We start from the raw sequence: 26,594 nt of genomic DNA, 5'->3' as shown, positions 1-26,594 counted from the left end.
CGTACTAAAGAACTGATTCACCAAAATGAGTCAAAAACTTCAGAAGAGAGCACATTTGATTATTGCCTCAGTTTACTCAGCAATAAAGCTGTGCGCATAATACAATGTGAAGAAAAACCAGTGACGCAGCATTTTGTTGCAATACACTGCTACTCATAGGAAAAAGTAGCTGTTCTGAAAATTGTTTAGTAGCAAAAATTGTTTTGTAGCATCACTACTTTCAGTCACCTAACACTGGAAATCAGTGCACATGAGACACAAAAATGCAGATCTGAGATTTTAATTTTTTTTTTTTTTTTACTCTAGAGATTGTGTTTATGATATGCCTAATCACATGGGACTTTGAATTGTAAAATCATTCCCAAACAGAAATAATAAGACACGGGTGTGAGAGTGAGTGAGTGAGTGAGCGAGCGAGCGTCCTAATACTAGATTACATTTGATACAAACCATGTGATGCAATTTAACTTTTCAAACCACAACCGAAACATACTTTTTTTTTTTTATTTATAGCAAACTAGCTTGCATCCAAGAGAGATTTTCTGGTCAATCATTTGGCATAAGATGGTCTTTCCTGTCTTTGGATATTTAAAAGTGAAAATCTGAGCAGCAAAGAACGTTTTGGAAAAAGAATTGCTGTTCTACAGTTCTTCTGAGTTTGTAAACACCAACGTCACACTTTAGTGAACGCCTATTTTACGGCAAACGCAGATGAAAGCAGCATTCCCAATTTGGTTGCTCCAATCTAGAGCAAAGACTCCTGATGCATATCTACATGTTCTTCAGAGACCAACTCAAATTTTCCACAGAACATCCAGTTAGCGCATTTTATTTTCCACTGATTGGGCAAGAATGAGTACTGGTATATTATTTCGATGCCAACAGGGATTTAACTGTTGCTCATCAGGGTCGAAATGGTGGATTTTGACACATATTGTAATTTGAAATGCAAGATGTTAAGCATTTTATCTCTGATATTGCTGCTGCTTTGATATCAAGGCTAAATATGGACATTTATTTCAGACAATTTTCTGAAATCTAATTTAGTTTTCTATTTGTGGACACATTGTCAAACAATTCTAATGCAATTGTAAATCATCTATTTGCAGCAAAGCTCAAATAGTAATGGCAATGACACATCAACATAATGCAATAAGACTAGATCTATAACAGTGTAATATTTGAATAATTTGAATTGAATTGTAAATCAATTTTTCATTATCATTAGAATTTTGGCAAACATTTTCCAAATGCACAGAGACGATTTGCATCCACAAATTGCAAACCTAATTTCTAATACAATTTGCAATTCCTTTTGAATATTTGCTGGAAGAAAATCTCTTTTTGCTCCACTTTATTTGTGGTAGGGTCCAGTTGTTACTCCCTACACACAGTCCTAGTGACAATTACTGTATATTATCTGAAATAACTTACCAGACTTCTGCGAAGACAGAGCCACGACCAGAGCAGGGTCGATCTCACAGGGCAGGCCTGCAGCGGAAGACAGCTCGTACACGTTCATGGCAACCTGAGAAATACGTGAAAAAAGTTTGTCCGTTTCAGGTCCAGTGACATGGCATTACTATTACCAGCAAGTCTGAACAAAACCTACCTTCATGTCAGTTTCACGAGGGATGTGGTCTTTGAAGTCTTCCACAGAGCTCACCAGGAAGGGAATATGGCATGACAGTACCTGAAGAGAAGGGCACATCTGTGGTTAGAGCTCATTTGGGCTACAGCGCTTTCAGACTTAATAGTAATAATACTGACAAATAGTAATCGATTTGTCATCCTCACGTCATTTTTTTCTATCTTCAGTGAAACACAAAAGGAGATGTTAGACAGAAAGTCTGAGCTGCTCTTTCCATAGACTGAAAGTGGATGGTGATTTATATCGTCAAGCTCAAAAAAGGACAAAAAGGCACCATAAAGGATTATAAAAGTAGTCCATATGACTTGTATACTACATTCCAAATCTTCTTAAGCCATGCGATAGATTTCTGTGACTAAAAGACTTAAATTTATGTCATTATTCACTGATAATGTTAAGCTCTTAAATCTGAATTCGCTCTTCTGCATATTCGAACCTGTCACGTTGTGATTGGAACAATGTCGTTCGGCATCACTGACGTCAAACCTGGTGTGACGCATCCTCGTGCGAAATATGAATTTAAGCGAATGAGATTTGATTGCTGCAGCAGGAAGGAAGATTATCAGTGAATCATGACTTAAATAGTCTGTTTCTCACACAAAGCTATCATATGGCTTTAGAAGACTTAGAATGAGTAAATTTGAATGCTTTTAAAGTCCTTTTTGGAGTTTGGCAGTATAAATCACCATCTACTTGTATGGAAAAAGAGTGGCTCGGACATTCTGTCTAACATCTCCCTTTGCGTTTCATGGATGAACAAAATGTTCATTTTTGGGTGAACTATTCATTTACTATGTCAGCTATGAGATGTATAGCATCCTTCTAATAAGCCAACATGCTGTCCATGCACAGAAGGTGAGTATGGGGTGAGTTATGGGAGAAGTAAGACGTGTGGGTAACAAACATACATCTCGAAGAGCTTCCTGAGCCAGAGAGCGGAACGACAAAATCACGCCGATGATGGTCATCCGCTTTAGCACACTGTCAACCGCTACAGAAATAGAAGATAAGTCATATTAATAACCTCCAAAAATAGCCCCGTTTCTTCCTTCAGAACCACTAAAAATAGATCTGCAGGTGGAGTGCATACAGGCCACATTCCTGGGATAGGATTTCAAATTCCTGTTCACATTTTAGCACAGTAATACGGCTGTATGAGGGCAAGCCATTACAAATACCACAAATAGCTCTGTGCAGAGGGTCCAGTCTGCCATTAGGGAGGGGAAGGGGGTTGAGTGTTATTACAGCTCATTCCATGAGATTACAAACGGCTATTGTCTAATACTGTAGATCTTGAACTGTGGTATGCATACCACTGAAGTTGCCCCAAGGAGGTACTTGGTTTTGAAAATTTAAAATACCAATCCAAAAATATAAAAATTATTACTTTGATTTAAATTGGTATTTATTTTTATTATTCATTGTGTTTCTAATTTCTGACCCATTAACATTTTTAATATAACTTTGTGCATCTAAGATCAAAGACTTCAGTCATTTGTGATTATACTGCATTAAAAATTAAAAACATTTTTTTTTTTGATTCAGACTATTCACTAATGAATCATTCAGTCCAATTCAGACAACTCATTCAGACAACTTTCTGACCTGTTCACTCATTTAAAAGAACGATTTGCTCACAAATCATTATGGCTTATGAGCAAGTTTTACTATACACAAGAACAATATCAAGCTGAGAAGAATTTTTTAGGCAGATGAAAATTAGAAAAATATATATTTACTAAAGAAATGTCCATGACTTCTAAAACTGCATTAATTCACAGGATGTTTTTTATGAGCATAGGATACCTGGCTGTAAGTCAAATGATAGGGGGCAAAAGCCCCAAGATGGGTACCCACATGTGAGTCGCTTAAAGAGCGCTGCCATATGATCCGGCTTGTCAAAGCTGGTTCTCATCTGGGTCAGAACCTCCACGTTGTCCACCACAAGTTTCTGTAAAGATGACAAGAGATGATAGGGTGTATGAGCAGGGAAGCGGTGATGTGAAAATGGTTAAAATGTCAGTGTTATGTGGTCATGATTTTGAACTTGAAAGATTGGATATACAGAAAAGGTCAGTAAGTGATTCTATTACACTAGTCTCATACCATCAAGAATAATGTTTAAAGGAATCGTTCACCCAAGAATGAAAATTCTCTTATCATTTACTCATCCTAATGCCATCCCAGATGTGTATGACTTTATTTCTTCTGCAGTACACAAATGAAGATTTTTAGAAGAGTATCTCAGCTCTGTAGGTCCACACAATGCAAGTGAATGGCGGCCAGAACATTGAAGTTCCAAAAAGCATATAAAGGCAGCATAAAAGTAATCCATATGAATCAAGTGGTAAAATCCATGTCTTCAGAAGCGATATAATTGGTGTGGGTGAGAAAAAGATCCATATTTAAGTCCTTTTTTTAATAAAAATTTCCACCTTTGACCAGCCCCATCCAGTAGGTGGCGATATGCATGAAGAAATGTAGACCATCCTGCCAAGAGAATTTACATCTGTAATCATTACGGCTGTATATGCAAGCTAAAACTAATCTAGCGCTGAAGAGGCTGCAGGACATTATCAATCAACAACTGACTGCACATCCTGAAGCTGCTATCATAGCAACAGGGGACCTTAACCATGCAAACCTTAAGTCAGTTTTACCAAAGTTTTATAATAATGTACACTTTGCCACAAGAGGGGGAAATATATTAGACCAAGTCTACACCAACATTCCAAATGCATACAAAGCCTCACCATCTCCGCACCTTGGACTATCAGACCACCTTTCAGTGTTTCTCATACCATCATGTTAACCACTGATCAGTAGAATTAAGCCAGAGGTAAAGGCTGTGAAAGTATGGAGGGAGGACAGCATTCCAGCATTGCAAGATTGTTTTGAAAACACCAAATGGGACATCTTTGCACAGGGACCTAATCTAGTGGAACACGCTTCATCTGTCCTGTCATATATAACATTTTGAACAGACAACGTGGCTACAAGAAGGACCGTCAAAGTGTTTTCCAACCAGAAGCCCTGGTTCAACAACGAGGTAAAAACTCTCCTCAAGGCTCGGGATACTGCTTTTAAATCTGGTGACACAGAGGCCTACAAAAATGCAAGGGGTAAACTGAGGAAGGGCATCAGGGATGCAAAGCGCAAGTATAAACAGTGCATTGAGGAGCATTTTATCAACAACGACTCCCACAGCATGTGGAAAGGGATTAAGGCTATTACTGACTACAATTGTGACAACAGCCCTATGTCCAACATTGACACTGCTTTCCCTGATGTCCTCAACCAGTTCTTTGCACATTTTGATGGTGAAAACAATAGCCCTACCACCTTTACTGCACCACCACAGAATAAGCAAGCACTCATTCTACACCACCATCAAGTAAGGTCCACCATGCGCAAAATTGACATCAAGAAAGCAGCTGGACCGGACGGAGTGCAGGGAAGGGTTTTTAAGGAGTGTGCAGAACAGCTGGTGGATGTATTTACCAACATATTCAAAAACTCACTTCAACAGGCTACCGTCCCTACCTGTTTTAAATGATCTACCATCATCCCAGTTCCAAAGAAATCAACAGCAAAATGTCTGAATGACTACAGGCCGATTGCTTTAACCCCCATTATCATGAAGTGCTTCAAAAGGTTGATATTGGCACACATTAAGGCAGTCATCCCCCCGACCTTGACCATCATCAGTTTGCCTTCCGAGCCAATAGATCAACGAAGGATGCAGTTTCAACTGCACTGCATAAAGCCCTGACACATCTGGAGCACCAGAACACACGTAAGGATGCTTTTTATTGATTTTAGCTCCACCTTCAATACTATCATACCACATAAATTGGTTACAAAAATCAGCAACCTCGGCCCTCAGTCCAGCTCAGTAGCCCTGTTCATGCATGACTGTACCCCCACCCACTCCTCCAACACCATAATTAAATTTGCAGATGACACCACCTTGGTGGAACTGATATCAGACAATGAGGGAGGAGGTGTGCCATCTTGCCCGATGGTGTCGGGTCAACAACCTGACCCTCAATACCACAAAAACAAAAGAGATCATTGTGGACTTCAGAAGATTCAAGAAAACAGAACATGCTGCCCTCTACATATATGGTGAGGAAGTGGAAAGAGTAGAGCACTTCAAGTTCCTGGGAGTCTACATTTCATGTGATCTGACTTGGTCAAAGCACACATCTTATCTGGTGAAGAAGGCCCAACAGAGAGTATTCTTCCTACGTAAACTGAAAAAGGCACAACTACTTCAGCAATTACTCAGGAATTTTTACCGTAGCACCACAGAGAGTATACTCCCCTACTGCGCCACAGTGTGGTATGCCAGCTACACTGCTGCCAACCGAAGAGAACTACAGCATGTGGTGAAAGTAGCCCAGCGGGTCATCAGATCTGAGCTCCTGAATCTGGGTGAAGTCTACATCAGTCGGCTGCAAAGGAAAGCTAGAAGCATTGCCAGCGTTGTAACACCCTGGACACTCACTGTTCGACTCTCTACCATCCGGCAGACGATACAGGACAATACAGTCCCGTAAAAACAGACTGAGGAACAGCTTCTTTCCAAGAGCTGTAGCCTCCACTATCCCTATACAGGATCATTGTGTCTAGACTGTTGGAGCACTTCCCTCACTGGAAATCACATACACGCTGCTACCAGTATTCTTTTAGTGCACCTTCTTAATTGACTTGATTAATTAATTTATTTACTTATGCACTTTAATGATTACAACAGTCTCTTATCTTGACTTTTATCCTAACTTCTATCTTGTTTATATATCAATGGATTTTAAATGATTGATTTTTATTACTTTCATTGTGTTTTATAAGCTGCTGTCTGGACTGAGCCATACAGAATTTCGTTGTAATTTTGTTACAATGACAATAAAGAATCTGAATCATCTGAATGTGGATCGCCAAAAACAAAAGAAGAATGTGAAAGTGGAGATTTATAGAAATAAAGGACTTAAATATTGATCTGTTTCTCACTCACACCTATCATATCACATTTGAAGATATGGATTCAACCACTTGAGTCGTTTGGATTACTTTTATGCTGACTTTGTGATTTTTGGAGCTTCAAAGTTCTGGCCGCCATTTACATGCATTGTATGGACCTTCAGAGCTGAAATATTCTTCAAAAAGTCTTTATGTTCTGCAGACGAAAGAAAGTAATTCACATCTGGGATGGTCTAAGGGTGAGTAAATGATGAGAGAATTTTCATTTTTGGGTGAACTATACCTTTAACTCTTGTGACTATACTATTGAAAGTGTGCATTGTAATAATTATTGCCAGACTCAATGTGCTTCAATTGTGAGTGTTACGATAACCAAGTCTTGCTTAAAAACAAACAAAAAAAACAAAAAAAAATTATTATCTGGGATTTTCAATATTTTGCCATAAATGCTGTTGATAAAGCTTCACTTTTATTAAACCCGGAACATTCTTCTAACACCTAAATTGAACAGTCTATAACGGTAGACGATTAAGCCCATGAAATCACCCGAAATAGGGTCATTTCAATGAGAACTACTGGGAAGAAACACAAGTGCTCAAGTTTGCATGTCTATGAATGATTTGTGTAATTTGAGCACTTTTGAGAAAACATGTTCCACGTTAAGTCTTTGGGTGAACATGGTGCAGAATAGAAATGCAACATAAAACACTTTTACTCCACAGCTGATTGTGGGTCAGATAGGAAACTTGGTTCTTTCTTCCCCTAAATTACTTTCAGCTGAGGGAGAGAGGTTTGCATGATAGAACATTGCTGATATATGCCAAGGCTATGTTCACACACATCGGTTGGTAAAAAAAAAAACTTTCATAATATAGTGGGCCAATTCAATTACAAACACATCATGCATTAATAAACTTGTGCCATTAAATAAAATACTTATGAAATATGCATGAACGAATAAAGGGCTTTTCATTCACATGCATTATCTCCACAAAAAATAGAAAAAATAAAAAACAGTCCAAGCCTAAATCATTGCACCAGGCAAAGCAAACAGGCAACCATTCATACTTAGTAAATAAGGTTTTGCCTTCAATGTAATCAAACTATTATTTGAGTATTGTTACCATTAATCAATGACACTTCTCATTTGTTGTTACCTAATTGTTATCCAAAATGATGGGAAAATGCTACCTCAACTCATGTTCCCGGTAAACAGCCGACATGGAATCTGTGCAGATTCCGAAGAAATCCCATCATTCACAAACTATAATCATCCCACACTGCTTGCGTGTTTGTTTATTAAATATTTTGACTAATTTGATTGTAGATTGAATCACATATAAGAGCATAATACTCTCTGCTCCATTTAATTCTTTTTTACCAAGTTAACGAACCCATGAAATCAAATTTCTGATTGACTTTTAGTCACTACGGTATCTATTAGATTTGAGGCCATCTACTGTATATATTAAGGTCCCTGCACACTTCCTACTAAACTGAAGAACTAACGGTGGTGACGTCATTTAGGACAAAATCTGGCCAAAGAAAGGTGTTTTTGAGTTCTTTTCAGTAGTTTATAAAAGCTCTCAAGCTCTTTCAGGAACATTTCATACCAGCTGCCAAACACCTTACTGCCATTGGTCCCCGTCATCGTTATGTGTGACCTGGAGCTCCACCTACTTTGAGGCCAACGGCTAATTCGCGTTTAGTCAGTTAAGATCAGTCAACATTAATACACCGGCGTGCAGAGTTATTAGCGAGCTGGTGCAAACTTACCTACATCTGTACGATCGTTCGCATAGAGACACTTTCCAAGAACATGTCATTTGATTTTTTTATTAAGTTTACAAAAGGAATCACATCTACACAAACACTTTAAAAGTGCCCATTCACTCTTGTGCTGTCTGTAGCGAAAGCCATTCACACATTCGCCAAGAGTAAGATATGCCTATCATAATGTTTTGTCTGTATTCTACCCATTAACACTCTTTTATACACAACTATTTGCAGTAGTATCAGTGTCATCATAAATTACAATATCAGAGTGTAAGTATTATGGCCATGTATAGTGTTATTGCATTAGCACCATAAATGCTAAATTATCTACTACATATACAGTATATTACTTTAAATAATCATAGAGTAGTTAAAACAGCTTATTTTACTGATCACATGTGATTTCTTCTAATAGAATGAGGAATGAAGTCATTGATAACACATTTTAATGTCACATTAGTTAGGTTTTATAAGTAGTCTTGAGTGTCCTCATATTTAAATGCCCCTTTAACTGCCTCCCCCAGCAGCGTGGCTGGTATCTGAATGTTCGCAGTTTACCTTTGCTCAGATGTTTAGATTTTTTTTTTTTGGCTATGAGCAAGTAACGAAGAAGCACTTCACCATGATTATGCAGGGGCCTTTAACGTACTCTTTAATGCAGAAAAAATCTCCATCTCATCCAGGAAAAGGGATCAAAAATATTGATGACTTATCTTGCACTCACAGGCATATCACAATTTTTTTCCAATAAAATTCTCTTTAGAATGAGAATTCTCAAGAGCATCCCACCTGCCTTTGACAAGTAAGCAGAAGCAGAAGATTGTGGTTCATGACTAACAAACTAAAGGTTACTGGCTATTTAAAAAATAAGGGATGGGCCCTTTGATATGTACTGCCACAACTTTCTGTTTTAACAGGAAATATGTCCACGTAAGAAACCGCAGTCCATTTGATGGGGTCATTAAATCCCAGATCAGTGTAGAATACCTCACCTTAAGTTCAGCCACCTGTGAAGAGATGTGCCACATGAGGCTCTCACTGAGGAACTTCATCCCGTACGGACCTAGCAGCTCAGACAAGGAACACATTTCTGGGGGGGGATCAAGACAATTTCATTTAGCTATCATGTCCAGCTAAAGAAAGCAATAGCTTAACTCTCAGACTTCCCTGTGAAATGTTTCTAAACAAAAATAAAACTTAGACTGGTATGAAAAAGCTTTCATAATCAAAAAATAAAATAAAAATAAATTAAATGCTGTCCTCACCAGATATGTCGGAATACTCTTCGGCATTGAAGGTGAGCTCATTTTCAGTGGGCAAGTTGACAAAGGCCTTCATAGCAGCAAAGTACGCAATGTGACCATTGCTAACCTGCCGCAGTAGAGTCTCCAGATACCTGCACAAAGAAGCAAACATTTAAAATAGGCTCTGTTTCAAAATCTAGCGAGTGGCCTATGTAGGCAGTATTTAAGGCATCACAGCTGCGCTCCCAACACAAAGACTGTTCCAAAAGGTAGATACCTTCTAAGATAACTTTTTCTAAGTCAAAGCTAGCGTTCGCAAAAATGTATGCAAATTCAACCAATCTCCACATTATTTGCGGTAGCTTGCAATTTTGTATAATTTCTGCAATTTTCTGATTCAGCCTTTCTGGTATGAATATTTAAAATCTCACCAGTTGGTGTAGAGGCTGGTGATCGTTGGTTCTCCATGGCTGTCCAGGTGTTGGGTCTGCTGCAGCAGCACGTTGTTGAACACTCTGGTGATGTCAATCTGCACATAATTCTCAATGGATTGCAGCACTGTCATGTAGGCCCGCACACTGGTCAGCAGCTCTGACGGTTTGGCGATCTCCTGTGTGGCCTGGTTGTACATGGTCATCCCGACTATGGACCTGAGTAACAGTAACAGACATGATCAGACATACTGGAAGACTACTGGGATTAAGACAAATTTACAACATAAATATTTTTAAATTCACACTGTTTACCCTCTTAATACATTTCCCTGGTTGTAATGTGGACAATTCATCAGTGTACGTTTTTCTAAAGGAAAAAGTTCATCCAAATCTAATACGTGCCTCTGACACAACATTTCTGTACTGCCGATGTAACAGATGTAATGGGCGGGGAGTAAAATATTGACCAATAAAAATTTCCAGGACTTTTCCAGGCCAGGAGAGCGAAGGTGGCTGCCATCAACAGATACAAAATATTTTTAAATAAGGCTTTTAACAAATAATAGACTGCTTCTACACCCATCAAATGGAAGCAGGTAATACCAGCACATGAACTGCATGGTTAGATCGGTTAATAAGGCCTCTTATTGCTGAGAAGCACAGCCATATGAGGGGTTCACAGCCTGGGAGAGAGGGGCCAGCCAATGCATCCACGTCAGAGTTTTGAATCCCGCAGTGGAAAATACCTGCTTTTCCTCTGCCCCGTGTTTATTTAGTTGGACAAGCGCTGTTCTGGAACAGTGTCAAAAATCATTCTAAACCCAAACTCTCTCCACTAGCACAATAGTTTACACAAATCGAACAATAAACCCAAGAGGCCCTTTATGCCATTGAGTTCTCAGCTTAATTAATAAGGGAGAGCTGGACGACAATTTTCCCTGACATAAAACGCAACAATAACTCTCCCCTATGAGGCAAATCAATATGATTGATGGTAGTTTGGAAGAGTGCAGATGGACCTCATCAGGAAAGGAGAACTGTGGGTAATGTAACAGACAGAACATGAAGAAATGTAAATACATTGGCCCCGGAAAGTATTTGGACACTTAAGCTACACTTAAAAATGCATGCCACTGCATCAGGTAAAAATGTATCAAACCACATTGCATTTCATTTTAAGATAGATAGCACAAGTACATTTTCCAAGCAAAATATTTTGCAAAAAAAAAAAAAAAAAAAAAAGATAAATCAAACATATGCTGTTCAACCTTAAGACAAAAAAAGTTTCTGGACACTTGTTGTCAAATGTTAGTGAAATATGTCTGTAGTTTAAGTGATGTAAAACATCCTTGATTTCTCTGCTAGGTCACCTGTGTGAACTTGAGGGGAGCACACTTTGTACATCCCCTGCAAATCAACTTGACACCATTTGATTTAAAGTCTTTGCAAAAATGTGTCTAAGTTCTGTGTATATCAGCTATTTTAAAACAGCTTCAAATGCACCTAAATGATAATTTTATAATATTAGAGCTGTCGATTTTAAGCATTATTTCAATGCAATTAATTATATTAAAAAATAATGCATTTAAAAAATGAATGCAATTAATCATGTCCCCGGACCGTAATATGGAAATGGAATTTTCCTACCATCGGAGCAATTAAAGCTTGAAGTACCACCTGTTTTCAGCAGCAGGGGGCAGTAAACTAAACTCTAGCTGTATAGGCAATGCGCAGCTGTACAGAGAACAAACTAAACTTAGGCTTGCTTGACACTGGCCCTGTCCCAAATGGCACACTTGATATGGACTTGCAGTCTCGTGGCCTTCATTTGCGCGTCCCAGCAAAGTCCACGAGACCGTAGGTCATCCAATTTGACATTTTAGCGCTCATGAGTGCTTCCTTTACTCCCTAGAGGTCTACTATCCAACTGCTACCCTGGTGCTTATCCTCAAATCCTTTGGTCAAGTGCGGATTTTATATTGATTTCAATAAATGATTTCTGATTGTCAACGAGGTATCACTTGCTCTTCTTGTGTATATAGTATCACTTTTTAATGTGATGAGAATAATTGCTAAAAATAAATAAATAAATAATTTTTTTATTTGCTTTTTTTTTTTTAATTCTTTTAAAAAAAACTTTTAATTCAGTTAACCAGAGATATAATCACTTATATTCACTTTCTATTGAATAGCTTTTCTTGGTAAGTTTTGCATTTATAAATGAAAGTAATGTAAAACTAAATCTTTGCTATTGTTGTTTTAAAGAGGATTGTAGTATTATAGTCTAAAATATTAAGACGAGAGAGTATGGTCCTTCCTGTACATAGCTGTAGCTTGCAAGATTCATTATATTTATTTAAATATCAACGTTTCGGTCTACAGTTGAAGTCAGACGTTTACATACACTTAGGCTGAAGTAATTAAAACTCATTTTTTAACCACTCCACAGATTTCATATTAGAAAACTATAGTTTTGGCAAGTTGTTTAGGACATCTACTTTGCGCATGACAAGTAATTTTTCCAGCAATTGTTTACAGACAGATTGTTACACTTTTAATTGACTATATCACAATTCCAGTGGGTCAGAAGTTTACATTCACTAAGTTAACTGTGCTTTTAAGCAGCTTGGAAAATTCCAGAAAATTATGTCAAGCCTAATTTAGCTTCTGACAGGCTAATTGGAATCAATTGGAGGTTTACCTGTGACTACATTTAAGGCCTACCTTCAAACTTAGTGCCTCTTTGACTGACATCATGGGAAAATCAAAAGAAATTGGCAAAGACCTCAGAAAAAAAATTGTAGACCTCCACAAGTCTGGTTCATCCTTGGGAGCAATTTACAAATGCCTGAAGGTACCACGTTCATCTGTACAAACAATAGTATGTAAGTATAAACACCATGGGACCACATAACCATCATACCGCTCAGGAAGGAGACGCATTCTGTCTCCTAGAGATTAATGTAATTTGCAAATCAATCCCAGAACAACAGCAAAGGACCTTATAAAGATGCTGGAGGAAACATGTAGACAAGTATCTATATCTACAGTTAAATGAGTCCTATATCGACATAACCTGAAAGGCTGCTCAGCAAGGAAGAAACCACTGCTCCAAAATCGCCATAAAAATGCCAGACTACAGTTTACAAGTGCACATGGGGATAAAGATCTTACTTTCTGGAGAAATGTCTGGTCTGATGAAACAAAAATTGAACTGTTTGTCCAAAATGACCATTGTTATGTTTGAAGGAAAAAGGGTGAGGCTTGCAAGCCGAAGAACACCATCCCAACTGTGAAGCATGGGGGTGGCAGCATCATGTTGTGGGAGTGCTTTGCTGCAGGAGGGACTGGTGCACTTCACAAAATAACCAGGAAGTTAAAGCTTGGTTGCAAATGGGTCTTCAAAATGGACAATGACCCCAAGCATACCTCCAAAGTTGTGGCAAAATGGCTTAAGGACAACAAAGTCAAGGTATTGGAGTGGCCATCACAAAGCCCTGACCTCAATCCGATAGAAAATTTGTGGGCAGAACTGAAAAGGCGTGTGCGAGCAAGGAGGCCTACAAACCTGACTCAGTTACACCAGTTCTGTCTGGAGGCATGGGCCAAAATTCCAGCAACTTATTGTGAGAAGCTTGTGGAAGGCTACCCAAAATATTTGACCCAAGTTAAACAATTTAAAGCCAATGCTACCAAATACTAACAAAGTGTATGTAAACATCTGACCCACTGGGAATGTAATGAAAAAATAAAAGCTAAAAATAAATAATTCTCTCTACTATTATTCTGACATTTCACATTCTTAAAATAAAGTAGTGATCCTAACTGACCTAAGACAGGGAATGTTTTCTATGATTAAATGTCAGGAATTGTGAAAACCTGAGTTTAAATGTATTTGGCTAAGTTGTATGTAAACTTCAGACTTCAACTGTACCAATGATATATGCACCATAAGAAGTGTGGCTGTGTGAATAAATATAATGAATTTTGCAATCGATTGGATGATTTCTATACATTTGACTGTTTTAAAAAACTGCATGCAACCATCCAGGTGTGTTTTTTTGTTCTCTAAATATTTAAAAAGATGGGGTTTGGTTGTTGTTGTTATATGTATGCTTTGTATTTCAGATGTACATGATTAAATATTGTAATGCTTTATTGTCAGTGTGTTGCTTGGAATTATTTAGTAAAAACAAATATACAAGAGTGAGTTTAAAGTTTGTTCCATTAACAATGTCATGATTTTTCACAAATAATAATTTGTAAAATTGTATGTGTATAAAAAACAAATAAAAAAAATGTGTCATCTGACTGAAGTCTTGAAGCCCGTCCCAAATGCATGCTTTTATAACTCGTGCACCCTCATGGTCTTGCTGACAAGCGCTCCATCGGTGTGCACTTGCTTACGCCACCAAAGTCTGTACTCAGAGGAGGACTGCAAAGGCCTATGGTGCCATTTGGTACAGGGCCACTGGCGTCAGCACAAGATGAGAATGCATTCTTGCATTCAACACAGCTGGACGGAGCGCAATTATGAATTCAGGGCTCTTGAGACATTTTTTAATGTGTCTCAAACTTCGTTTTTGACACAGCGACCTATAAATGCTGTGTTTATGATGCAACACAAACAAGTGAGACGCTCTAAAAGTATCCGTCTGACGAATGTGTACACTGACGCGTCCTTAGCCAAGCCCTTATAATAAATCTATCTTGGACAGACTGACAAATTCAATTGCAAAATGGATTAGTGTGGACTGCAGGCCAATGATAGGATTATGTTAAGGGACAAAATATGTAAATAAAATATCGCTTTCTAAAGCCACTTTTTGTATTGTCTTATCAATGCTTTACTCATTTGCCACATTAATGTAATGCATTTTAATTATCTGAATTATTTATAATGTTTTAAATATAACTATAATTATTTAATCATTATATATTTAATTATTGCTATTTGGGGGGCTTTCTCAGCAAATATTTATACATGCAATTAATTCTATAAATTAATCAGCATATCATGTAATTAATTAGATAAAAACTGTAATCAACTGACAGCCCTAAATATTAGTTTCACTGTTTTGTGTCTTTTGTTGTTAACTCAATTAATACATAATGTGAAGCAGTTTGTATACTGATTTCATATTTATTTGCTAGAAATATTTTGATCTTTTGGTTTTCATCCAAGTTCAAAATAAAATAATCAAATGATATTCACTGGATTATATATATATATATATATATATATATATATATATATATATATATATATATATATATATAAAAAGAAAAGCATTACCACATGGTTATTTAATATAAAAAAACATTTTTTGTAGAACTTCCACCAAAATTACATTTAACGTAATACACATCATTACAGTGATAGGCTATTAAATTACTCATACCACAATATAAGATTTTGGTCATCCCACCCAATCCAAGTTCAGATAAGAGTGTCGTTTAAATTTTAGACTTACTTGGTGAAGCGGATCTCCAGGTGGGAGGTCAGGTACTCTCGTGGAGTAAAGGTGTGCTCCCAAACCATCATGTTGGGTACGTAGTTAATGGAGAAGCAGAGCTCTGACAGAGCAGTGTGCAGTTTGTCCAGACTGTAACAAATGGACGACATCATCCAACATTAAAAACTAATTTCCTTCAGACACTTCAGGCACGGTTTAACCAGCATGGGTCCAAAGCACTCCCATACTGTTGCCACTGCTCATGAGATGCTGTGTGTCAATATTAGGCTTTAGGATAAATCCCTTTAATATTACATGGAGGATATGTTTTTGTGTGTGTCGGTATGGGAGGATAATACGGTAAATGCCTACAGCAAGGATTTGTTTAACGTATCTGTGGGTCACTGGGTTTAAGATGTGTGCATTGGTGTGATGGGAGAGAAAAAGAGATACAGAGAATGAGTGAGTGTGGTCCTTACTTGGTTACAAGAAGCCTGTTCTTCCTCATACTTTCCACACCAGGTTTCTCTCTCTCTGGTTCGCCCTTCTTTCCCGTCTGCTTTTTCGACTTCTTGTTCACAGCCTGACTGATGGTTTTGGCACAGTGTTTTGGCAGCAGCTGTGCAGAGGAACAGGAAACAGGAAAAGCCCCCATTTAAGACTCTTAAACCAGTGATTCTCAACTGGTTTTACTTCAGGACTCAACAACGCAGTACTACAATTGTTTATTGTACAAAAGTAGAAACAAAGACAAAAATTAGCTTAAAACCAAACACTTAAAATTTGCATTGGTTTATAATTGGTTTCTAAACGTGTCTTGAAATTTCATGGATTCATGTTCTATGCCCTTAATCTCAAGAACCTATGTTTAATGCAGTCTGGGTAATCCAGTTTTATCATGCATTGTTTTGTTCCTGGTTTTTAATAATGCGGGTGCAAATTAACAAACCCAATTAGATCACTTCAGAAGACATGGATTAAACCACTGGAGTCTTATGGATTACATTTATGCTGCCTTTATGTGATTTTTGGAGCTTCAAAGTTTTGGTCACCATTTACTTGCATTGTATGGATCTGCAGAGCTGAGCTATTCTTCTAAAAATCTTAATTTGTAATCTGCAGAAAAAAAAAGTCATACACATCTTAGATGGCATGAGGCATGAGTAAATGATGAGATAATTTTCCTTTTTCGGTCATCTATTCCTTTAATTTGGTTATCTTTAACCAAGTAAAAGATTCATTTCTGCTGAAATATTGTAAAGTTTGACTGGACACATGACCTTTGCAGCTTTTCTCTCCTCCTTACTATTTTCTTTTTGCATTTAGTATTGTTTTTTCCTGTTGAGAATCACTGTAATAAATAAATGAAGAGCTGGTGTAACAAATGCACCCTTAACCACGTAGAAAAGAGCAGGTGTGAGAAGACTTATGATCTTCTGTCCTATTTGCTTAAAAGATGATGGTTTTACTAGGAAGAGGGAGATGGGAGTAAGCGCCGGTCGTTTATTAATTAAAGTTGGCAGTCTGTGTTATAATCGGTCTGGTTATGAGTGCTGCCAGTTCTGTTTGGTGAGTCAATCAAGGTTTAATTTCATTGTGATCATTTTGCAATGCAATTGAACATTCTTGGTGAATTTGCACAACTCTTGGTAAACCCGGCTGAATTTGTTAAAATCCCTGAAATGACATGGAAAATTCCACAACTCCCAAAGAGTCCCTCTCAGTGTTTTGGCAGCATTCAATATGTGTGTGCGTCACTGACCTGGTCGCTCAGGGTGCACTGCTCTGTGCATATGTCTGTAATGAGGTTGCGGGCTTGCTTGGCCATCTCATCCAAGAACATGTTGCAAAGGGACAGGCTGCGGTCGCCGATGTGGTGCCTCTGCAAGGACAGACAGACATGGGAGACATTAGAGAAGAATTCCCTTAGATTAACTCTAGTTTTAGTCAGACTTTAGGCTATTGCCATAAAGTCTGGTCTACTTTGCAAAATCTGGTCCCCATTACGCCTGGTATTAACCTCCAATTAAATCTCGGATGGTCAAATCACAAGTGGACAGGGCTAAATAGCTGCTAGATAGATAGATAGCTGCTAGATAGTTTCTTTCAAAGGGGATCAGGGATGTATTTGCAGTGTACACTATAACCTTGTATTAAAGGGATAGTTCACCCAAAAAAATCATGTGGTTCCAAACCTGTATGAGTTTCTTTCTTCCATGGAACACAAAAGGTGATCTTCGGTAGAATAAAACTTGGACAAATGAAATTTTACTGTGGGAGGGGTTACCTGACACAAGGTTCTGCCACTTGTCACAGCTGGTTAGGACAAAATCTCTGATTTTTGTTGGAAAAATGGCACACGGGGGCAGTGTTTGTACCCAGGTAAAAAAAACAAACAAACAAACAAACAAAAAAAACAAACAGTAATTTCTTTTTTTGGGAATTCTGCTAGGTGCTGTATAATACACACTTTACCTTTGTTTCAATTGACCATTTGTGATGTTAAAGGGATAGTCCCCCTAAAAATGAAAATTCGCTCATTTACTCACTCTCATGCTATCCCAGATGTGTATGACTTTCTTCCGCAGAACACAAACAAAGATTTTTAGAAGAATATCTCAGCTCTGTAGGCCCATACAATGCAAGTCTAAGCACTTAAATATTTATCTGTTTCTCAGCCACACCTATCATACCGCTTCTGAAGACATGGATTTCTGAAGAGTATGGATTACTTTTATGCTGCCTTTTTATACTTTTGAGCTTGAAAGTTTTGGACTCTACTGACTTGCACTGAATGGACCTACAGAGCTGAGATATTCTTCTAAAAATCTTCGTTTGTGTTTAGCAGAAGAAAGTAAGTCATACACAACTGGGATGGCATGAGGGTGAGTAAATGATGAGAGAATTTTTTTTATTTTTGGGTGAACTACTCCTTTTACTGGCCAAGAACCATCCAATTAAACAGGAAAATTAGTCTGACTGACACGAAAATTGACCAACTTAAGTTCGTTAGTTTTGAGACTTTTGAGAGAAGTTCTTTCTTATTGTAGCAGCCCGGAACCTTGTAAACACAACTTTGTTTACCAACAGTCTGCCCTGACTGGGAAACACTGCATAGAAAACTGCTGGTGATTCCAACTGGCCCTTGTCATTTTCTTCTGAGTCTACTCCGGTGTAAGCTGCTCAGGTGAATTTGGCTTACACTGAGGTGCTGTTTGTTTCCCGTTCTCCATGTCTAAGTGAGGCTCTTTGTTATGGCCCAGCTGGTCTTGTCGCCTCAACTCCCTCCTTTAAGCAAACAGTGCATACTCTCTAAATTACTAATGCAACTCTTGCACAACAAGATGGACAAAAGCTGTAATTTAAAGCTTTGATGGCAGATGGAATTGAGCAAAAGCCAAATATTCTGCCTCAATTACACAAGGATCCTTGCAGGCATCGGAGGGCAACTTCTGAGATGGCACAGGTTGGAATTATCACATCTATCCAACATGATGCAGAGACTAACCTTTGATGAAGCTCCGGGATCATTTATTGTTACTCAAAAGCGCTGTAAAAAGTGTTCTGTGCGAGGATGGAAATATTCTTGGAAACTTTTAGTGCTTTTCCAACATAAATAAAGCCTGCAGCTGTCCAAAGCTGTGTGGAGTGGACATAGGAGGAAGACCATTTCAGAGACCTGCTGAGAGAGGGAGTTTTATGTTTAAATAAGGGAAACCCAAACCTTCTATAGCTCAATAAATCTTTTTTATTCCTCTAAGTGCTCTCAGACAGCTCAATGTTCAGGCTGACATGAGAACTCTCATTGTGCTGCTTGTGTTGGGGGCATTTGTCCACCAATTAGGAGTGCAAATGTGGGTTTATTTACCAAATTAAATGGGATATTGGAGGGCACAATGTTTGGCAGGAACAAACACTCGGTGAATGTGCTTGCCATATTCCGGCAGGAGGGAAAAGGAAACTGTTGTGCTCCTTGTGTGTGCGGAGGGGCTCCCATAATCCCTCAGGGAGCCTGAGTAGCTGCACCGGTGTATGGTTCAATTACAGATTTAATAAATCATGCTTTTCAGCATTTGGTTTTCCGCACACATCCTGATACATGGACCACAGCGCTCAATGCTGCGTGTTGGGACATTCCAGCTCTAGTTAAACTCACGGAGCTTTCCGGACTCACAGTAAGATTCCATCCTGAACCCTCATATGGGTCGCAGCTAAGCCGTGTCGGGACCCAACCGAGAAGAGAAAAGATCTTTCCGAAACTCTTCTTCTCAAAAGTAATGTAACACTGGTTGTATTCATTGGGGGACATTCACATAAAACTTTTTTCCAAAAACATAACCAGAAATTAAACCGGAGGTTTTAGGACAAGGTAAAAGGCATATATATATATATATATATATATATATATATATATATATATATATATATGTATGTGTGTGTGTGTGTGTGTGTGTGTGTGTGTGTGTATATATATATATATTATATATACAGTTGTGCTCAAAAGTTTGCATTCCCTGGCAGAAATTGTGCAATTTTGGCATTGATTTTGAAAATATGACTGATCATGCAACAAAAAAAAAAAAAGTACTTTATTTAAGGATAGTGATCATATGAAGCCATTTATTATCACATAGTTGTTTGGCTCCTTTTTAAATCATAATGGTAACAGAAATCACCCAAATGGCCCTGATCAAAAGTTTACATACCCTTGAATGTTTGGCCTTGTTACAGACACACAAGGTGACACACACAGGTTTAAATGGCAATTAAAGGTTAATTTCCCACATCTGTGGCTTTTTAAATTGCAATTAGTGTCTGTATATAAATAGTCAATGAGTTTGTTAGCTCTCTGGATGCACTGAGCAGGCTAGATACTGAGCCATGGGGAGCAGAAAAGAACTGTCAAAAGACCTGTGTAATAAGGTAATGGAACTTTATAAAGATGGAAAAGGATATAAAAAGATATCCAAAGCCTTGAAAATGCCAGTCAGTACTGTTCAATCACTTATTAAGAAGTGTAAAATTCGGGGATCTCTTGATACCAAGCCAAGGTCAGGTAGACCAAGAAAGATTTCAGCCACAACTGCCAGAAGAATTGTTCTGGATACAAAGAAAAACCCACAGGTAACCTCAGGAGAAATACAGGCTGCTCTGGAAAAAGGCGGTGTGGTTGTTTCAAGGAGCACAATACTTGTTGACCCCTCTCCAAACATAGCACTTATGGTTGTGACCATAAAGCTCTATTTTGGTCTCATCACTCCAAATTACAGTGTGCCAGAAGCTGTGAGGCGTTTCAAGGTGTTATCGGCATATTGTAACTGGGCTTTTTTGTGGCATTGGCTTCTTTCTGGCAACTCGACCATGCAGCTCATTTTTGTTCAAGTATCGTCGTATTGTGCTCCTTGCACATACATACATACATACACACACACACACACACTATATACACTGATCAGCCACAACATTAAAACCACCTGCCTAATATTGTGTAGGTCCCCCTCGTGCCGCCAAAACAGTGTCAACCCGCATCTCAGAATAGCATTGTAAGATGATATTCTTCTCACAACAATTGTACAGAGGGGTTATCTGAGTTACCGTAGACTTTGTCAGTTCGAACCAGTCTGGCCAATCTCTGCTGACCTCTCTCATCAACAAGGCGTTTCCATCCGCAGAACTGCCCCTCACTGGATGTTTTTTGTTTTTGGCATCATTCTGAGTAAATTCTAGAGACTGTTGTGAGTGAAAATCCCAGGAGATCAGCAGTTACAGAAATACTCAAACTTGAAAACGATTTGAATCGATACATTTGCATCATCACTCAAAAATGCAGGAAAGGAAATCTCGGTGTCACACCAAAATGTTTTGTTAAAAACTTAAGCAGGCAAATATGGCTGTTACTACATATAGTTTTACTATTACTATTGTTGTATCGGTGCATTTAAATGAAAATAACTTATAACTAAATAACTATATATTCTCCCTTGCGTTCATCTCGAGGATTTGTACTGTGTTTTAGTTTTTACATTACATTTTTTTAAATCAAATTAGCTACAATGGTTAAGTTGAAATGAGGGTTCCTCTGATTGAAAAAAAAAAAAAAGAAAGCCATTTCAAAGCAAATGCATAATGTTAATATATATAAAGGCTAAAAAAAATTATCTTGATAGAAATTTTGTGCTATATCATCCAGCCCTAGTACAGACTCATAGTATATAACAAATAATTCAAGTCATTTCAACTTCAGAAAACTCTTCTAACTTCCATTTACAAAAAGTGTCATGAATAGAAATGACAGCCACACTGTTCTCAGATCAGGCAACCTGCAGTGAAACTGACATTCATGCTTGGTGGGTCTGTTGTACTGATTTGAGGTCAGTATGACTCACCTCTTCAGGGCAGAGCTCATGAGTGCAGCTCATAAAGTGGGTACAGAGCAGAGGGAAGGAGATGGAGTATCGTGACTGGGAGGGCAGCTCAAGACACTGCTGGAACATCTTCTCAAAGGCTCGGCTGTAAAAGCTATCAGAGGGAGAGAGCAAAATGAGCAGCCAGTTCACTTCTCCATCTGGTACAGTCATATCTAATCAGAGCTGCTAAAGAACGACGCAGCACATATCTCCTTTAAATAAAGTAACTAGTTTAATATTTTTATATTCTAAAATATTTTATACAACAGTTAGTTCCAGTCCTCGAATCTGATTGGATGAGAGACATTTCATGAGTACTGATGTCTTACACCATCAGCACTCGTACGCTTCACTGTTTGTGGCGTTCTAAATTAACGTGTAAGAGCAGCGCAGATGTGTAACAGAGCTAGATGTGTGTCATTTCATTTTTCCCTGTGACATTAAAGAGTTTTGCCAGCAGGTGGTGACAAAAAACTATTTTATGTGTTATGAGCCAGTTAAGTTTGACGGGCATTGAGTCAGTGAGCGGTTTCTTTGAAGTCATCGGTATTGTCTCTAACTCCATGATGACTAGGACCACTACTACATTACAGCTGGGAACTACAGTTAAACTAACAGCTTCAGCATTTAGACTTACCACAGCTGAGAGAAACACCAGACGGAGTAATCAAAAACATTCTCAAGGCGCTTACCTTTTACAGGAGTTTCCGTGTTGGACGGAGATATAAATATTCAACATGGTGGAGGAGAGAACGTTTTTTATAGTGAATGACTCTTGCACACTGGCTATTGGAAAATACTCAGGGAGGACCCTCGCTCGGACGGCTATTTTACACAGAGTAAATAGGATGTATTTGACCATAATGGTACTAAATACAGCAAGCTGACTAACACTACACTACTGCTTAGGAGTCGCGACAGACGCAGGTAATCGCACAAAGCTCAATCGCTCTCTCTCTCTCAAACACACAGACACACATCCTTGTTTCTCCAACGACTTGTTAGAAACAGCCCAAGCCATCGTTACTAGTTCTAAAGTGACGTTTTTGAATTAGTAATGGAGGCTTGAGCACATATTTTGAACTAGCAACTGCAGATCCTGATCCGTGGCGTAAGAAAGTAGTTCCATGCACAAATGTGTTTTTTGTGACAGTCCTTAGTTTTTCCTCATTTTTCTATTTACTTGTTCTTTGAACTGTTGTATAAAAGTAATATCACACTCGCAATCGCGCTATATGGCCCTAAATCAGCACGGCTTTGATCACCTTCGGCCGAATCACAGCCGTGCTGATGTAGGGCCATACAGTACTCTTTGCTCGTGTGATTTTGTTTTAGTATACTAATTATTGACCAACACTAACTATACAAAAATCTGCAAATAAATTGGCAGAATTAGTAATCGATGCATCAAGAAAACAAGTGAATCATTACACAACAAATTACTCTTATGAGCCAGAACTGAATTGGTCAAAAAGACTCAAACTCCCAAGCTATCGGTTTGAATCATTCTAACGAATCATTCTCTGAAACTGTCAGATTGGTTAAAGAATTAATATCTGACTAACTTACTGAACTGCAGGTCTTCATAACTTTTATTCATGTCCAACTCGAAATAAGCCAGGAACGGTAACTGCATTATCTGTACTTAACTGTCTATGAATCACATTATGAAATGTGGATTGTGAGACTTAAATCGGTATAATTACTGACTGGTTGTTCATATAACAACTGCCGTTAACCTTGTTATAGTTACACTTTCTGATTTTTTTTTTTCTCCACATTGTATTCAAATAATAAAAAAATAAAAACATCAAAACATGCTTCAAATTTCAGTATTGTTTCGTTTAGTTTGCAGTTAATACCAATTAAGACCAATTGTGTGGGGTGGGGAGATTCCTACAAAAACAGTTCTGTAGGAAACACTTACCAGAAAATGGACAGATCTGAAGTTTCCACAAGCATCTCCACCAGAGAGTCCACCATCTTTGTGTGGAAGATGATGGTGTTCATCATCTTGCCCAGCTCCCTGTGATCTGCCAGTCCGAGTGAGGCCTTGGACACGCTGGTGTAAGCCTGAAAACGGAGATAGACATCAGTATTAGTATCATGACCCATGTGAAAGCCAGCCATAGGCTGATTCCTCCTGAAAAGTATAAACACTGTGGTGCTATCAAAACATTGCTCTGTTTGTTTGAGGTAACAACTCTAAACCAATGGCTTGAGTTTGGGGAGGGACTATTTGTTTGTACGACCAGTGACAGATGGGGATAGTTTTCGGAAATCCTTTTAGATGACACAAGTGGCACAGATATATCCTGACAACTTGTAGCAATCTTCCCTCAAAGGCTAATCTTGGTGGTCTTGATTTCCATGACTGAACCCTCAAGCAAATGAAGAGTAACGAATCAGATTGGAAACTGGACCAATGGCAGAGTCTGATCTCAGTGTGGTTTAATGTTTTACCATATCATTAACTTCTGAGGAGGCTTTCTGGGAAATATTTTTCTTAACTCAATACTGTTGAACCAGACAAATGTCTAACCAACATAATTTGCTCCCTAGCATACATGATCAAATGAAGACTGTATGCAAAACAGATCCTCTTTGGTCTTTAAGTCCAAAAACATGTTTATTCCGTCTTTTTAAGGAGAGCAGTAAAACAGCTGTGCCAGCCAGTGTGAAGAAGCTGAAGTTCCTTCACTACACAAGTGTGAGAAAAACACAACCAAAACATATATTCCGCACACCCTGCACTGGCTTCCATTATCTCAAGCTCAGCCAATTCAAAGAGTGCGGCATGCCAGGATGATGCCACAGGACATTCAGCAGGTGCTAAACTCACAAAGCTTGAGGCTATGGAGTCCACATTCGACAATAAACATCATACAGCATTGAAGTCCACAGCAGAGCAGAAGTATTGAAAAACAGGGCTTATTTATAGATCTACATTTGCAGACTGCTGCTGGTAGTTTAATCGGCCATAGCGATACAAATAGGACCGCACATTTGGAAACACTGAGGCCAGAAGCAGAGAAACAGACATGAACTGAGTGAACCGTTAGCTGTTAAATACTGCTATATCAACAACAGGTCCATTTAACAAGAAGAAAGCATGCTGAATTGAGGGAGAAAAGAAGGCATCCCTGCTCAGACAGCAGAGTCAGTGTGGCTCTTGAGAGCAACATGCTGCTGTCAAACCTGAAAAATGACTGACTGATTCCAGAGCCAAAAGGGGACATTTTCTACACATTTGTGGTACTTTATTATTTGCCTTGGTTTCTTGCACAAAAACTTTTAAACTTTTTTGGTACTGTACATTTAAAACTTCTGTATGTAAATGACCAGACAATTCTTCTTCGCAAATGAAGTGAATAGTTGCTGACTACCCATTGATATTAGGACCAGGTGGTGTAATTTTATATCGTGTGATGGTAGAAATGTCTCAGCCAGGACAGATTCTGTAAAAACGTTTATAAAGCGGTAGATTCACTTATTAAGCTATCAGTAGGCAGGAACGCTTTACAGTATTTTACACATGACAGCGTTGATGAAACAAAAATACAGAATGTAAAATGTGACCTGGATATGTTTTGGTCAGATTCACCCACATTCACTGACTGTATCACCCACCCACAGTTGCTCTATGGCTGACTGTTTAAATCCTTGACTTTGCTTTATCCTGGCAAACTGAGAGCAGTCTGAACTCAAGGCCGCACAGTGTATAAAGCTGGAGTTATCTGGGCTAATTTGTTTTTGTAGCTGTGTGAAATAGAGAACTCTCACTGCGAAAAGAGCAATGGAGATTGAGAAAAGACTAGAACAGAGAAAATAGTTGTTCAGCTCTGAGAAATATTCACATTCCACTGGCAGGAGCTTGCTGAACAGGCTTAGGTCTGCTTTTAAAAGGAATGTCCCAGGATTAAAGGAACAGTTCAACCAAATTTAAAATTGTCAATTACTCGAACTCATGCTGTTCCAAACCCTTATGACTTTTTTCTTTCTTATGAGAAACGCAAAAGGAGATCTTTTAATGAGTATCGTGGTTCGTATTTTCAATACAATGGCAGTGGATAGTGAATAACTTTAAAGCTTAAAAAATACCCAAAAGTACCATTAAAGTAGTCCATATGACTCATGCATCATATTTCAACTCTTGCAAAAGGGCATACGAAAGGTTTTGGTGAGAAACAACCCAAAATTTAAGTCATTTTTCAGTGTAAATCTTGTCATCCATTGCATGTACACATGACAACTTGCATGTGAAAACAAATGCTTCTCTCAAGTTATAACCATAATATCCGTTCCGCATTCATGAGCACTATGAGAGAAGTTAGTTCACAGTGCAACAGACATCAAGATTTTCACTGAAATTTAAGAGTGACTTAAAAAATAACTTACATTTCAGGTTGTTTCTCACTAAAACCGTAAAATCTTTGCCTTCAGAAGACTTGGAATATGACGTGTGAATCACACTGACTACTTTTATGACAACTTCGGGTCCTTTTTTAAGATTTATAGTGAGGCACTATCCACGGCCATTGTGTTGAATAGGTGAATTGAATGATTTGTGTTCTGCACAAGAAAGAAAGACTTATGAGTTTGGAATGACAAGATGGTAAGTAAATTATGAAGAATCTATATTT

The 26,594-nt window shown here is 38.3% G+C and overlaps 1 protein-coding gene across 4 annotated transcripts in view; it reads right to left on the bottom strand.

The window, feature by feature from the left end:
* Positions 1–26,594, bottom strand: part of LOC127447907 (nck-associated protein 1-like) — a 72,559-nt gene that overhangs the window by 5,571 nt on the left and 40,394 nt on the right. For 2 of the 4 annotated variants that reach the window (XM_051710090.1, XM_051710091.1), the window contains 13 exons: positions 23,879–24,024; positions 21,931–22,063; positions 21,140–21,274; positions 17,307–17,426; positions 16,024–16,163; positions 15,563–15,694; positions 10,086–10,304; positions 9,676–9,806; positions 9,403–9,500; positions 3,509–3,602; positions 2,560–2,642; positions 1,613–1,693; positions 1,435–1,528 (listed from right to left, as the gene is read on the bottom strand). In XM_051710090.1, the coding sequence (XP_051566050.1) occupies positions 1,435–1,528; positions 1,613–1,693; positions 2,560–2,642; positions 3,509–3,602; positions 9,403–9,500; positions 9,676–9,806; positions 10,086–10,304; positions 15,563–15,694; positions 16,024–16,163; positions 17,307–17,426; positions 21,140–21,274; positions 21,931–22,063; positions 23,879–24,024 (1,606 nt within the window). The remainder of the gene's footprint in view (positions 1–1,434; positions 1,529–1,612; positions 1,694–2,559; positions 2,643–3,508; positions 3,603–9,402; positions 9,501–9,675; positions 9,807–10,085; positions 10,305–15,562; positions 15,695–16,023; positions 16,164–17,306; positions 17,427–21,139; positions 21,275–21,930; positions 22,064–23,878; positions 24,025–26,594) is intronic. The other 2 variants (XM_051710092.1, XM_051710093.1) reach the window with 1 other exon arrangement.

Source organism: Myxocyprinus asiaticus, chromosome 11 (genome assembly GCF_019703515.2).
Source record: "Myxocyprinus asiaticus isolate MX2 ecotype Aquarium Trade chromosome 11, UBuf_Myxa_2, whole genome shotgun sequence".
Taxonomy (NCBI): domain Eukaryota; kingdom Metazoa; phylum Chordata; class Actinopteri; order Cypriniformes; family Catostomidae; genus Myxocyprinus; species Myxocyprinus asiaticus.
The sequence above is the reverse complement of the archived record's forward strand: the minus strand, read 5'-3'. Positions and strand labels throughout refer to the sequence as shown.